Genomic DNA, 16,543 nt, shown 5'->3' on the forward strand with positions numbered 1-16,543 from the left:
TTTGATATCCTCTTCCTTTCTGTCTTTCTGCGTAACCACTAATTTGAACTTTTAAGATTTAAGATTTTGCATGCATTCTAACTTTTTCTATCATTTTGTTTGTTTTTGGTGCTCCATGTATGGTGATATTTGAGATTGTAGTGTGGAAAGATCCAGATTTGTTCCAATTGAATGGCACATTCTTCTTCTGGAGCTTCTGAAAGAAAATACGTTCTCTGAAAATTTGATGTTTTTGTTAACTTCAGGGGTGAGGAGATCCATCACGGTTTTCTTGCTTATTTGGTTGATGCTTTTCATGAAAAACATATAAATGCATTTGTAGATATCACCTTGAGAAGGAAGATGAAATATGGCCATATCTGGTTGGAGCAATTTAAGGATCACTGATTTCATTGACCATATTCTGAACAAACTCTGCTTCTTCAAGTTGGTGTTTGGAAGAACTTATGAAAGTAGTTGACTTTACATAAAAAAGTTGGTTTTAGGGATTATATGATTCACCGTTCACCTTTTCATTACTCACAGCTTCATTAGCTGTATAAATAGATCTATTGTATTTGAAAATTAATGAGCAATAATACATCACGTTTTTCTTCTACCTCTAGCTATCCCTTCCCTGTTTTCTCTCTATCTTATGTTCGAAAATCCAATAGGGTTTCCTCCTTGTATTGATCTTCGGTGCCTTTAAGAAGGAGCCCAAGACTCTGTTTTTGCCTTTATCAGTTGCTGCAGGGAGAAGTACAATCAAACTGTGGCACCTGTTTTCAACAATTATTGTGAAATAAATTATGAAGGTAAAAGTGCACTAATCATAGTCTGCATCTTAACCACAAGAGGGATAGAAACAGCACAATAGCAAGCATAGGAATGAAATGCATTTGTTGAAAGAAACTGTGATCCGCTGAGGCGTTTATTTGTTGAATGACATTGTGATAAGCTGTAGCTCTAGGGTTTATGCGTTCCATGAAACTGTGATATGCTGAGGTGTTTATTGGGCTAACCCCAAACCCCTTTAACCCCACACCCTGTTGATGGTGCATGTTTCCTGCAATTGCTTTAACCTTGATTTTAAGTTTTGTCAGGGTTTTGGCTCTGTTGTTCAGGTAGTGAGAACATCGTTGGTCATAAATCACACACACATGATCTGATGCAACCCTCATAACAGGGCTATACATGTAGATGTAGATAGAATCTTTTTTACTTTCATCCTCATCTTTAGTGATAGTGATATAAAATATGAAGCCATAACCTTTCATTGTCCTCACCTTAGGGCCAGAAATAACAAAGCAGAAAATAAAGCCTATTGGAGAGGAGCGTGGAGTAGAAGAGAGATCAATGACAACATAATCCTTTGTTGTCTTATATTCCAGCCACTCTGGAATTCTGCTTCCTGGATACACAAACCTTACTTGATATGATCTATAATTACGATCATAATCATCATAATTTTCATCTGGTGCAGATAAGTGATGGTACGCAAATTTCATCACGTTAATATGTGCATTTAACCCAATAGCCTTAAGAGAGTGTCTGTTCAATTTCAAGCAATTCCAAAAGAGAACTTCTCTCCGGCTTTCCTTCAATTGTTCAGAAATTGATGGAAGCCACACGGTCTTCAATAATGTGCATCCTGTGATATCTAGAGTTTGAAGAGAAGGTGGAAGCTCCGTTAGAGTATGAAGCTCTGTGGAATTATAAGCATTCAGATATCGAAGTCTTGTAAGATTCTTGAAGTCTGAAGGCAAGTTCTGGATGCCACTGTTTATTAGCAATAGGATTTCAAGCTTGCTTTGACGTCCAAAAGATGAAGGCAATGCATTAACAGGAGTGAATGACAAATCTAGCATAACCAAATTCTCTGATGTCACTGAAAATTCCCTTAGTTTGTTGCAGAATATAAGGTTGAAATAACTAAGGGAGCTTAAATGGTTCCTGCTTATAATCTTGGTAAGGGAACAGAAACCAAGATCCAACTTCTCGAGCTTCTTGAGGGAGAAAATAGAGGGGCTCACACTGGTCAACTGAGGACAAGAATTGATATACAGTTCTTCAAGATTTGTGGCTTTTGAAAGGTCTGGCAGCTCCTTCAAGCTTTTAGAACCAGAGAGTTTGACTTCTTTTAAATTCATCAAATTCTATAACAAAATAATACAAATTACACATGGGACTAAGCCGTTAAAATTCATTGAATTTTGGAAAAAATTATACTATGAATTCATGTGTTTACCTGCACTCCATCCCAAAGGTTTTCCACTTGGCTATCTGACAAGTCCAATATAACAAGCTTTTCAGCAGAAAAATTCTCTGGCAACGATTTCAGAGGGTAATGCGTCCATGCAAGATATCTTAACTCAACTGGCAAAGAATGTAGCCCTTGAGGAAGAAGATCAAAGACATCTTCACTTGGAAAATACAAAAATTGTAGTTTGCTCATCTTAGTAAATGTATAAGGACTTAATCTTAGATTCTTAACTACTGACGAATCTCCCCTTATGCTTCTTATGGCCTCAGTTCCCTGCCATTTCAGTAAGAAGTCACATTACCCACAAAAACTAAAATATTACAAACACCATGTTATATTTAATTTAGGCTTTTACCTTATTATTTTGTAATACTTCATGAATGTCATCCACATCCCTCAATCGACTACGACTTCCAGGGTCTTCAATAGATTCATGACGAACAATCTCCCAAGCCATTTCTTGTATAATATCATGCATAGATATAACATTGTCTTCAGAAATGGTTATAAGAGCTTTATCTTTCAACCTTTCTATCCCAACTATTACTGAATTATCTCTTTCTCCATCTTTCAATAAATCTTTTATGCGGTCCACTTTCAAATTCAATTGCACGAAGAAGCATGCTAGATTTAAAAAAATCTTCTGCTCTTTGCGATCTAGATCATCATAACTCAGTTTCATTGCATTGTGAACATCTGTATTTGGCATGTTTTTGAGTTTGTCTAGCTGACTTTCCCATACTTCCTTATCTTTTCCACAAAGAAGATGACCCAAAACTTTAAGAACTAATGGAATGCCTTTTGCATAATTGACCACCCTCTTTGATAGCTTGTAATACTCCATATCAAAATTATTTTGGTTAAAGGCATACAAGCTGAAAAGCTCTATTGCCTCACTTGATTTCAATGCCCCTACTTGGTATATATCATCAACTTTATTAGCGATAAGCACTTGCTTGTCTCTAGTTGTTATAATTATTCTACTACCTTGTCTCAACCAGCCATGATTTCCAAATAATTTTTCCAGTAGATCAGAATCATTCACATCATCCAAAACAATTAAAACCTTCATACGACCAATCTTTCTCTTAATATAATTTGACAATCCATTTGCTGTGTTCACTTTCACATTTTCTGCTAGTAGCATAGAAAACATTTTTTCCTTCAAAGAAATTGTCCCATGTCCTCTTGTTTCTTCCTTTACATTGGCCAAAAAACAGTGACCATCATATTTGGAGTATAGTTTGTTAAATATTTCTTCTGCTATTGTTGTCTTTCCGATACCACCCATACCCCAAATTCCAATAACACGGACATCTGTTGACTCCTGAAGCAATAATGATTCTAAATATTGAACTTGTTTTTCAATTCCCACAACTCCTTTTAAGTTAAGTGGATGCTCGCCCAACCTCCTCAGCACAAGATTAATAATATTGATAACTTCTCCAAGCAACTCAACTTCAGTCCTATACAAGAAAATTAAAAATTAGACATTGTTCTATTTCAGTATATAAGATCACATGAAGAAGAAAGCATATATATTTTACTAATCACTCAAATTCTAGTATCATATTCTTTCTTTTAATTAATGACATTGTTGAATTTATCTAGCATATTTATGACAAAAAAGTATTATATCCTTGAGAAAAACTTATATATAACATCTTTTTTTACATGTTCTTTTCATACTGTCCTTACAAAAAATCAGTGTCTTTTGGAAGGTTATTGCAGCACAGTCATCCACCTTGAGAACAATCTAAATGGCAGGAGTCAAAATTTAACTTTAATGTGTGTTAGAAGTGGGGTATATTAACGACATTGCTTAATAGGTGTTTTCTTCTGACCAAGTCAATGTGATTGAATCAAATTTTCACCTTGCACAAATCCCATGAAACATCTAGCTTTTCATTGCAACTAAACTATATTAATGGTTTCTTTAGAAACACATAGGGAAAACTTATTTTATAGGCCCCCTGAAACTCTCAATTCACTAATGCTGTGTCATATGTATGGTGACATTTCATTAAACCTTTTTTTTTTCATCAGCAAACTAAAAAATTTGATCATATGTAAGCAAAACATTTCACCTAGGATATGCTTAACTAAAGTAAACTTTCTAGAGGTTACAAAAGTCTATCTACCAAGAATGAATATCTTTTATAAGAACCAGTCCTCAATCCATAACACCTCAACCACTACAAGAAAATCATGAAATAATAATCAAATTTTAGAGACCAAAATAATTAGTTGCAATAGTAACTAAATTAGAGATCATTTTAGAAACTAAAAAAAAAATTGGTTTATAAATTAGTTTTTTTTTATCAGCAAAGAATAAATAAAATTAAAAATGGGACACTTCAGGAGCGTTCCAACCCATATACATCAGTCAAGAACCCCTTACTAAATAATTGGTAGTTAAAACCGTGGTTTCTAATTAGATACCAATTTAAAAACTATTTAACAATAATATAAACTAATTTAGAAACCAATTTTTTTTTAGTTTCTAAAATGGTCTCTAATTTAGTTACTATTGCAACTAATGATTTTGTTCTCTAAAAATTGGTTTCTATTTGATGATTTTCTTGTAATGAACATAAAAAAGTGCATAAAATTGTGGGTATTGGTATTCTAATGATATTACAAGTGCAAAGATATTAACCATTAATTTCAATCTTTGCTCAAAGTAAATCCAGTTTCAGATTGAGTATTAATATTTGCAAGTAACATTCTATAAAAAATTAACAGTATAGAAAATAATCGTATACCATGTAACTATAATTAGGCAAATACCTTGTGATAACATGCATATATATAGCTAGTTATAACATAGCAAAGCATATAAAGCATGATTGTGGGAGTGGGAGCTTACATGTAATCGAAAGACTTTATTCCTGATAAATTAGCAGCTTTCTTCAATGCATGTCTCCAGTTTTGCACTGTGGTGAAATTATATTTCTTTTCATGTTCAGCAAGAGCTTTTTCATAGCTCCTCTTTTGATGTCGCACATCTTTGGGATATACATGGTAGAAAACAGGTAATACAATTTGTCCATATTTCTCCCTGAACTCAAGTATTTGCACAAGTTCCTCCAAACACCAACGAGAAGAAGCATAGTTTTCTGAGAATATGGTCAAGGAAATCAGGGATCCTTTAATTGCTCCAACAAGGGATGGCCATATTTCATCTCCCTTCCCAAGTTTATCATCAACAAAGGCATATATTTTGTGTTGATGAAAAGCCTCAGTCAGATAACCGAGAAAACTGTGACGAATGTCCTCGCCCCTGAAGTTAACAAACACATCATACTTTATTTGAGGAACATTATCTGACAGTTGCTTTGATTCTACACCTTTCAAAATTGAAATAATCAAGAGAGAAAGAAAAACAACATATTTTATTTCAGAAGCTGCTGAAGAAGAATATTCCATTAAGTTGGAACAAAGTCTAGATCTTTGGGGGTTTCTAATATCTTGAATATCACAATAAAGGGAACCACAATAACTGGAAAGAGAAATGAAAGAGAGGAAGGAGGAGGATATCCAATACACATGCAATTTTGTGTTAGGTTTTTATAATAGACTACAACAAAACCTCCAACTCAAGATTTTAAGATAATGATTTGTTCGCTTTCTTTCTTATATATTATGAGGCACCTTCACCCACCTACTAATTGTTTGAGTGTCACCAAGACAAATCTAAATATGATATCACTGTTAGGTTTTTTGAGAGCAAATACATAGAGAAATTCAATATCAATGAGTCATAATCTATATTCCAATATATTTTTAACCCAAAACCTTAAGCCAATAAATCTCTCTACATATAGTCCATCTTCCTCAATTTTATCCCATATAAAAGTTTCACCAAATCTTGAATTTCTAACATTTTTTTCTACTAATCATATCTTTTTCCATTTGATTCTTGTTCACTTGGTTTGGCTCCTTAAAATATATAACTGTAAAGCAATTACTGATTACTGACATCAGATAATTTTATTGTATTCATCGGTTTACCAAGCTTGGGGACTATTTTTATCTATTGATCATACATGTTAAAGCGATATTTTACTGCACCTGCATGAGTTTAATAGAATTAAGAAGCAATTTCTTTTATCCATGTGACCTCACACATTCACTCACAAAGAGCATTGCGTTTATACTATTAAATAAGTATTAACGTAGCATCTATATAATTATAAAATAACTAATCCATTGCATACCCTGCGGAATCTTCAACGTGCCGAAGTTGGATTTATCTATGAACTGTGATATGCATGCCCTATACTGGATAATCTTTGGCAGAAACGGTGTTATAGAGAACTACAACGTCCTACACAATTAAATTAAATTATTTCAAATGTTAATTCATTTTAACGTTATTTCTTGTTTTATATATCTTTATTCTAAATATTGTCACGTCTGACGTATCTGTTAGCTTAATATTTAAATTATAAAGACACCATTATTTAATTGTATATAAATCTGTTTTGTCAGCATTAGTTCTCATCAACGAAGTGTTATAGATTTGTTTGATGCGTTAGACGCATGCACAGTGTTTGTACCTTTATCTAATGGGGGTTTGCTCCGTGATTATAACTGCATTTGTATACTCATCGTTAGATGCACTTCCTAAGTATAAGTGTGTTCCAAAAATTTGTCCGTAATTAAAATATTTCTTATTATCCTTAATATATTTTTAAGTCGTACTTCTAGTATAAAAGTTTTATTTATAAACATATATGAATTTATATGTACTCTCATATACTTACACTATAAGAAATATATCATTTAGATAGGCCAAACACGAACACAACAGGGGAAGAATCAGACCCTACCTGTAAAATAGTGTCGGCTTAGCATTCATACAGGGTGGACGCTGAAATCTAATTTTTTGCATCGACATGTAACTATTAATGTAGATTGAGTCCTGTCTAAATGGAAGCTAATGGTAAAGACTAGATCCTCACTTAGTAGAAGCTAATTAAAAGCGAGGGATAAGTCCTAGGGATAAGAAGTTTTCACTTTAATCTAAAGAGGGTCAGACATAGCTCACCCGAACATCAAGAGGGTGAAACCCTACCTAATGATAATGTAGACTTTAGAGAGGGTCAAACTCTGGCTTACTCTAACCTAGATAGGGTCAAACCCTTATCTAAGAATCACGTCGACCTTAGAGAGGGTCAAACCTGGTTCAATATAACTTAGAGATAACCAAACTCTAGTTAAGGATACCATAGAACTTAGAGAGGGTCAAACCTTAGTTTACTATAACTTAAAGAGGGCGAAGCCCTAACTCACTCTATCCTAGAGAGGGCTAAATCCTAGCTAACCTAAATAAAGAACCAAATACTGAGGGTCAAACCCTAACTTAATGATTGGTATAAATTATGTAGTACGAGCCAAGTCTTAGTTAGGTTAAATATGAAAAGGAGTGGGCTTGACTCTCGCTAAGACCACGCGTAGTAGGAATAAAAATAAATAAAAGTTTGTTGCTCCTATTTAGAATTTTAGAATCACATAATTATACATTTTCAAATATTATCCAATCTTTGAATTATAATTTGAAATCTTCCAGCAACAATCTAATTGCAGTTGGTAATTTCTAATCCATATAAAAGTTCAAATTGAAATCAACAAATTAATCTGAAAACAACATATGAAAATTGAATATACAAAACATAAGAAGTAATTATTAAAATGTAATAATAGTTAAGATGGTCTAAAAGTATTTGAACTGTTGTTATATATGGTCTGAAATGACTTTTAAAGACGGTCCTCTCAGTAATCGTTGTTAAAATGACTTCATAATTACAAGTTTGTCACCGTTTTTTTTAACGATGGTTTAGTTTAACCGTCTTTGTATGTGGTCGTTAAATTGATATTTTGTACTAGTGTGTTAATGAAAGAAAGTATGAAATTTTGTCAAATATTACATAGAAGGGAAGAATGTTCAATTTAACATATATAGTGTTTCCCAAAGCATAACAAGTGGGCAATGGGACTGAAATAAAAAATAACAACAATTAAAATGAAATAAAAATTGTATTTATAGATAAATTGAAGGAAATAAAAATATAGAACACAATGAGCAAGTAACTTAACTTACATTGTAAGTGGTCATCAAGTAAAGGGATAATCATCATAGAGTCTTCGACATAGTGGCGGTGGACCTGTCTGGTACCTGTTGAAGTGTTTGTTCCATCATCATAGCTAATTGTTATTGTATCAACCTCATTGTGTCCTCTAACTATGCAGTTATTTGATTAACATGGTTTTCTTTTTCAATTGCTTATAGGATTTTGTCTAAGTTATGAGTTCTCAGTAAGTTTCTCATCATGATCAATGGAAGAAGCTAATACAGAGAGTTGAGTGAGGGATGAGGCACCATGGCAGAAGTAAGCAACCAACATCTTTTCATCACTAAAGCTTTGTTCCTGCATCCATGGGAGGAACACCAAAAGTTGATCCTTCTGAATTCTCTGATTACATCATCCTTAACCAGTCATGGTAGGTTTCCTACATAAGTAGTGGAATTTGCAAATGTTAGTAATTTACGTTAAAAATATAAATGAAGTAACAAATTTAAAGTAATTACTTACATAAGACTCTCGGGAATGACCATCTACCCAATCACCCTTCTTGTTTGTGTGAATGGTGAGGAATAATTCATCTGGTTCAACAGATTGTCCATATTTACATTCATCTAGTTCCAAATAATTTATGTCTTGTATATTTTAATTGAATGACATGTGATTTCGTAGACATAAATGAGTAATACTTAAAAGACCTAATGCAATATTCAAGTGTGATTTTCGGCCACTTAAATGCAATGTTCCACCCCGATCTATAGATTGGTTGATTTGGTTTTGGGATGATTTTTCTTTGAACTTTTAGGTATCCCAATAGTTCAAAAGTTCATCCATGCTTCCTATCCAAGTAGGTCTAGAATCCTTCACCCAAGCTTTACTAAGTCTTCATAGAGTCGTTTCTTGACGTTTGACTTGTATATCTTTCTAATTTGCCACTTATCATGAGGGGCTTAAGTCACTCTGGCTTGTAAAATTGAGGAACAATTAAGTTAATATGATCATATTAAAGCATGACTTTGTAATTCATTATAATTAATAATAAAACTAACCTTATATTTTGTCCACCATCTACGTTGGGCCTTCTCACTCATGACTTCATCATGGTGGTAGGGACCTCTAAACTATAACCTAATTGCATGAACAATCACCCCAATAACATAATAATTAGGTGTCCAACTACACAACATAAAAATGAATATTTTAAGCATTTCATTTTTTAGCATGAAATAAAATACGAATAACAAAGTTTGTGTACCCTTTACCCATTGGTTGCTTGATGATCCTTCCATTAGCATCACATTGTACTTTCTTATTAGGAAGTTTATGGTTTGTACTGATGGATTGTATGGCAAGAGTGGTGTGGATAGAAGAAGTAAGAGTTGTGTGGATAGAGGGAGCAACAATGGGTTGTAATTCTAAGCACCAAAAGTGATGGTCTGTCAGAGAAGAAAATGACTATACAGCTGGACCTACTATAAGGTGTAGTAGTGGAGATATAGTGGCATGAGGTGATGACATAGTTCTATGATAGGGTGATAACCTGGATGGGAAGTGAAAGCTAGAAAGTCATATAACATTTTCCCCACTAACGATATCAGGAACTAAAGCAATGGATAACAAAGATGACAAATCAAATGGGTGCCCGTATTTCTAGGAAGAGGGGGTGTAGGATGAAAGGGTGGAGGAATGTGGAACACTTTTCTAACCATTAGCAAAAGTAATTGCCCCTAGTTTCACACTGGAATAGGAGATGCTTCCAAGCTCTATGGCTAGATGGGCGGTGTGGAAACTCCATGCCCTACATTGCCACATATGATAATAAAGAGATTTCTACCCCATTCCTAATCATTTTTCATGCAAAAAAAGTAACATAATGGATCATCTAAATTTTGTATTAATGTGAATATGATGATAACATGTTAGAAACAATTCATATATACTTTAGTCATCAATGTTATCAAAGTCTGAATCCTTTTTGTTATTATTGAAATGATCTTCTTCATCATCTGAGGTTGAGTGGTTTAGATTTTCATCATCATTATCATCAGAACATAAGTGTTAATTAAGTCTTTTACAAGTTCAATTTTTGTAACTGGTACGACATCTAATGTTACATCAGTTTGATATGACAAATCATCTAGTATGTTGTCAATTTCAACATGACCTCGGGGTTTTATTGTGATGGCCACGCACCAGCCAGAAGTTCTGACATGTCATTGGATAATAGACATAATAAACCTATCTTGCTTTTTGTGGAAGGATGAATGGATCATAGGGAACTTATCTTCTACTCATTTTTATTTCTACAGTGTTATATACTGGATTAACTCTCCTCCTAACATCCATTCTAGGGTCAATTTATTCATAGTGAAAAGGGGAATCTTAGTCATTTCAAGATATTGCAGTTCATAAATATATTGGATTATGTGGCAGAAGTCATCTTGTCTACCGTTTGTGACCCCTTTTGATGTCATTTGATTTTAGGATTGCACATTTTAATTGGTTGCTCTTGCTTACAATTTTGAGCTTAGCAATTTAAGGTGAGAACCCTAAGAAGACTCTCACTGGACACGAATTAACCAAGTGGTTAAGTGTGATGGTTCACTTCAGAAGGGCAAAGAGAAAAACACAAGAATAAGGTGATTATGATGCAAGGGGAAAAATTTAAGAATAATGGAAGTAAAGGATGAATGAAGATGACCAAAAGGAAATGACATAAACAAGTAACATAAATGACACAAGGAAGGATGGAAAAAGAGATAAGATGAATGAAGCTTATAGTGAAAATGGTGAAGATGATCATGCCACTTGGAGAGTGGGAAACTCCAAGATAAGTGAAGGAAGAGCCGCCACTTGAAATGCTCACACTCAAGATAAGACCCAAATCATTTAGGAGACAAAGCTCACTAACCACTTAAGTAGAGTTTCTTTACTATATTCAAAATCTAGGTGGGCAAGATAGGTGGAGGGTAGAAATGGCAAGGGAGAGGGCAACCTTTGTAGCTTGATTCTTTTCATTTCTTATATTTGAATTCGGTTCCAATTTGTATTGAGTTTATGAATCGGTTCTTTGTGGAATGGCACTCGATCATGAGTTTGGTTCATCATTTGGAAGGCATTGAACTCCAATTGATGTTTCCCTAAGTTCCTCCACTTGTACCAATTGTTTGCCTTTGTTTGCAGCTCCTAATTTTCATCATTCTTCACCTTTAATTGTGTTTTTACCTTTGACCTTTGGAAATGAACCTTCACATCTACTTAACACTTGTTAAGTTAATGTCCAGTGGGGATTTTCCTTAGGTGACTCACCTTAAAATTGCTAAGAATCTTGACCCTAATTCTTAAAAAATGTCATAAAATCAATGAATCTAAAATCAACTCACATCATGTGGTATCATGAGCTATGGTGATGTTTTGTGTTTGTTGAGTTGATTTGACACTTTACTTTGAAGCAATTTAAATTCTATAACCTTTACATTCAAGTTCCTTTCAATTCTTGTCTTTAATTATTGTTCTTTAATTTTCCAGCACCTATTTCTTGCCAAAAAAAAAATTCCAGCACCTTATATTCAAAGCTTATTTCGTTTGGAACATGTCTTTAGTATATGCCTTTTTTTTATCTTGCTTTTTACTTTGAGTTTTATGTTCAATAGTGTTTTAGGTGTCCTTGTTTTGCTTCTACTTACTTGCTTTTAATTTTGAAAGTTTTCTTTGTCTTTAGATATTTGTTTAGTAGAAGTTGATTTAGAGTTCCAAACATTTGATTTCAAGTGTTTAATTATCTTGAATCCATTACAAAAAATTTTGTGCAAATTGAATGTTGTTAAAAATTGTTATGAAGCAAACTATGGTGTGTTTCTTCCATAATGTTCATGTAGTTTAAAAAAAAATAAACAATACCAAAATAGTAACGAATTCTTCCAAAAAGTTTGGGATTTGCATCTAGCCATTACATTTGCACATAATTTTATTTTCAAGGTTGGATTCATATTGATTGGCAAATTGTTATCTATATTGTGGAATTTTTTATCCTTTTATTTTGACATCTTCTAAAGCAATTCATTTCTTTCTTTATTAAAAGTTTAGTAGGTTTCTTTGAGTTCTCTTTTGTGCCTTTTTACTTGCTTGTCTTCTTTCCTCAAAGTTTTGTCAACATCTCTTTTCACATTTTGGTTTAGCTTTCTTGCTTATACCTTTTCTTGCTTGTTTTTTCCTTCTTCCTCAAGTTTTGTGGTGTATTTTTCTTTGAGTAAGTGTATTTTTTTTTTGGCATATTTCACTTGAGGCTCATCCAATCCACAAGGGAGGCTTAGTTAAGGAAAGAAATATTTTCTTAGCACTGGTGCAGAAACACACAATGAGTGCGACTATTTTGAATATATAAATGCGGTTATATAGCCGCATTTGATTAGCACACACTTGTAAATCGAAGAGATACAAATGCGGCTATATAGCCGCATTTATAAATACCATTTACAAGTACGACTATTTATTTTAGCCGCACTTGTATATGCTTCAGTAAATAAAAAAAATAATAAATATGTTCAAACGTAACCCACAATGTACAAATTATTTATAAATAATATACAAATTATAATACATAAAAAAATAAATTCAAAATATTAAAGAAAAATTCAAAAAATTTAAAACAGAACACTAACCTTGTGTGTGAACCAACGTTGGTGGTGAAGAGTGGCAAGGGAGTGCCAGCAACGGTGGCGGAGCAGCGAAGCAACGATGGAGATGAGAATGCTAATGGAACAGTTCGACCACAATGCAAGGAGAAAAAACAAATATAAGGAAAATGAAAAAGAAAGAAAGCGATTCAAGAAACTCACAATGGCACAAATTAATGAAGATGCAAAAGAAGAAATGAACACGTACGCGAGCACAGGAACAATGAAAACGAAAGGCAAAGTGGAGAAGAAAATATGAAAGTGGTGTGGTGCAATTCAAATTTTAGGGTAAAAAAGGATTTACAAATGCGGCTATACAAATAGCCGCACTTGTAAATAAAAGTTCTTGATTTACAAATGCGGTTATTTGAATAGCCGCATTTGTAAATCAAATTAATTTAAAAAATGCCACCGCGTTTTTTACGAATGCGTTCGAGCGCAAAGCCGCACTTAATAAAGAGTATTCTTTTCATCATTTTGTACTAGTGCGGAGTGGTTTGAGTGAATTTCTTGGCCTATTGCCGCAAGCTTTCTTTCTCTTTGTTTTTTGTGTTTCTTTGTTATCATGGCTAATCTTTCTAGTGGGTAATCCTCTAAGCCTCATTCACCTCAAGAAACATACCTAATTGGTGAATTAAAGGATGCCAAACTAACAATTTCACAAAAGGATGAGGTGATAAGACAAATGGAGGCAAGGCTCCAAAGATTGGAGATGGATCATGAAGATACTCATCAAAACCGAGAGAGAAGACATCATTATCATCATAGGCATTCCTCACGAACTTCTCAAAGTTCTTATGGACATCATGAAGAAACCGAATGGAGGAGGCACCAACATTATGAAGATAGGCACCAAAATGTGGCAAAGCCTTATTTGCCTTGTGTAAAATTACCTAGTTTTAGTGGTGAGGGGGATCCTAATGTGTATTTGGGATGGGAGGCAAAGGTTGAGCAAATCTTTCATGTACATGAGGTCCTAGATGTTGGGTTTAATAGTGCCAAAGTTCAAGAGGGGGGTGAATTGATCTTTTAAAAGTTTCTCGCAGAATCAGTATTTATCACAGTGTATAGAAAATAAATCGATTTATTTGAAATTGAACAGATTTATTTTGGCACTGTTTTTTTTGAAAAACGTTTATACAGTCAAGTTAATCACAAGATTATGCAGATTGATTTTCCAGATACACACACTGATATAATGAAGAAAAAACCGTGAATCACAAAACAGCAAGCTTCAATTTTAAGCAAGTGATTAAGGTTCAATTGATAGCTTGACAATTAATTGAGTAACCTATCACAAACAATTTGTTTCAGTGGCTTTTAACAGGTTATTTATGTTTTTCTCAAAATCAAACAGTTTTCCAGAAATTAAGAACAATATGAGCCAAGCCCAGAAAGAACAAATTTATTATTAATTGAACAGATTTATTTCTTGACAGTTTAACAGATATGCAGAAATTTAAGTGCAGAGATTAAGGGAGAATGAACACAAGGCAATTATACTGGTTCACTCAACTGAGCTACATCCAGTTTTCACTTAAACCAAGGTGAAATTCACTAAATCACAATTCAAACAAACACAGATCCTACTATTCTTGAACCCTATAAGAACTTAGGAACACTTGCTGAAAAACCCTATTTTAGCATACACACTATTCAAGAAACCCTATCAAGAAGAGTGTACAACCAACCTTTTACAAGAAAAGAAATGTGAAACGACTACACCTGATTGAGGATGCAGAAATCTGCCTTAAACCAGTAGAACAGATTGCTAAAACTGTAGCAGCACCTCTCACCAAGCTTTGGAACCAAACAAGAACAAGCACTTTTTGATTTTCGAAATCTTTCAAGAACAGATGCTAATTCTTTGTAAATCCTTAATTCTCTTATGCAAAACTCGTTTTCTCAATTGTATGATCGATTTTTAAACTCAAAAACAAGTTTTCATTTTATAGAAAACCAACTTATAACAGATTTTTGAAAAACAGTTAAAGCTGTTATAAAATGAACAGATTGAAAATCAAATGAACAGATTTATTTTCAAAAAGCAGTTAGAGAATTTGTTATGTGAGGAGACTTAGTCAGCCATTCTGGTGCAGGAACAAAACTGAAAACCGTTTAAGCTAGACATGGCACCAGAATAAAAAAGAATCTATTTATTTACAGATGAACAAATTTATTTTTCAAAACGATAACAGCAAAGGCTTTAACTATTTAAATACAGTCGTTTTGAAAGGTAGAAGACTTAGTCAAAATACTTGATGCACAAAATCTAATTTTCACAAGACTTAGCCAAGGCATCAGTTTAAAAATGAATCTGTTTATTTAGAAAAGAACAGATTTATTTTTATGCAGTAAACGTGTTTTTTGTAAAACATGTGAAAAACAGTTTAAGATATGTTGTGCTTGCTCTTATCACATGGTCAGGGGTTAAGAGGTGAGTTACTCAGCAAAAAGCCTACTCTTAAACAACCTCTAAACTCTACCTAAGACATTCTTAAAGCAAAAGGAAATATACATGAATTGTACATAAAAGTCTTCATCAAACACATGTCTTGAAGGGGCAGCAACCATCTTTAACAATCTCCCCCTGTTTGATGGAGACAAATCCCCATAGCTCTGTTGCTTTAAGAACCTGTACTGCACCAAATACTAAACCAAAAAAAAAATAGAAACATTGCATAACATTTGAAATGGTTTTAAGGTGCAGAATTTAACTTCCTGTTTCAGCTAGCTTCACCTAGCATGGTGAGCTATTTTTCTCCCCCTTTGGATTCATCAAACAACATTTAAGCATAGGGAAAGATAAAACAGAAACATAACCATAATAGTCCAGAAAATAAAGACAAACTATTCAGCATTACAAGATTTAAAAAAACTGATAAAAGAACATGAAAAGCAAGATACTACTGATCCTTGTAGTATAACTTTGCAAGCTGCACCTGAACACCTTCAATTTGATCATCAAGATGCTGAAACCTTGCTTGAGTGGTCTCAAAATATGCCCTCTGTTCTGCAGTCATGACATCTAGGCGATACAGAACTTGCCTTTCAAACATGGATAATGGTTCACCTCGGAATTCTGGAGTTTGATAAGCAACAATGGCATTCTGATGAGTTGCAGCAGCTTCTTCATGCACAGATTGGGGAGCAGGTGAGTCTCCTCTGACTTCTACAGATGGAGAACTTATCCTTTGATTTCCAGCATGTTCAGCAGATTGTTCTTGCCCATAGGAGTGATGGATAACATAACATGAGTGTTCTGCAGCTTGAAATGTGTCATCCTCCATGGGAACAGCTTCATCCTCATCTTCATTGTTGAGATTTGAGGCTTCATGTTCTGCTTGAGGGTTCTTGCCTTTGAGAACCACACAATTTTCCTCTATTTTGTGAAATCTCATCTTTGTGAGAGTTGAATTGTCAATCTCACTTACAGCCTTGATGGGGTCGTTTCTCTCATTTGAAGCATCAACACCAAAGAAATCAATCAATTTTGAAACAAGTATAGCATAAGGAAAGCGATAATCAGCCAACCT

General features: G+C 33.8%; 1 protein-coding gene across 1 annotated transcript in view; it reads right to left on the minus strand.

Moving 5' to 3' along the window:
• Positions 1 to 374: 374 nt before the first annotated feature.
• The window catches only part of LOC137814766 (disease resistance protein RML1B), a 34,834-nt gene continuing 18,665 nt past the window's right edge, over positions 375 to 16,543 (minus strand). Inside the window, exons 2-7 of the mRNA XM_068617668.2 lie at positions 15,918 to 16,317; positions 11,557 to 11,585; positions 5,112 to 5,592; positions 2,598 to 3,708; positions 2,228 to 2,515; positions 375 to 2,135 (exon numbers count right to left, since the gene is read on the minus strand). Coding sequence (XP_068473769.2) covers positions 810 to 2,135; positions 2,228 to 2,515; positions 2,598 to 3,708; positions 5,112 to 5,592; positions 11,557 to 11,585; positions 15,918 to 16,317 — 3,635 coding nt within the window. The 3' untranslated portion in view covers positions 375 to 809. The remainder of the gene's footprint in view (positions 2,136 to 2,227; positions 2,516 to 2,597; positions 3,709 to 5,111; positions 5,593 to 11,556; positions 11,586 to 15,917; positions 16,318 to 16,543) is intronic.

This window comes from Phaseolus vulgaris, chromosome 10, assembly GCF_051622355.1.
Source record: "Phaseolus vulgaris cultivar YP4 chromosome 10, ASM5162235v1, whole genome shotgun sequence".
NCBI lineage: Eukaryota > Viridiplantae > Streptophyta > Magnoliopsida > Fabales > Fabaceae > Phaseolus > Phaseolus vulgaris.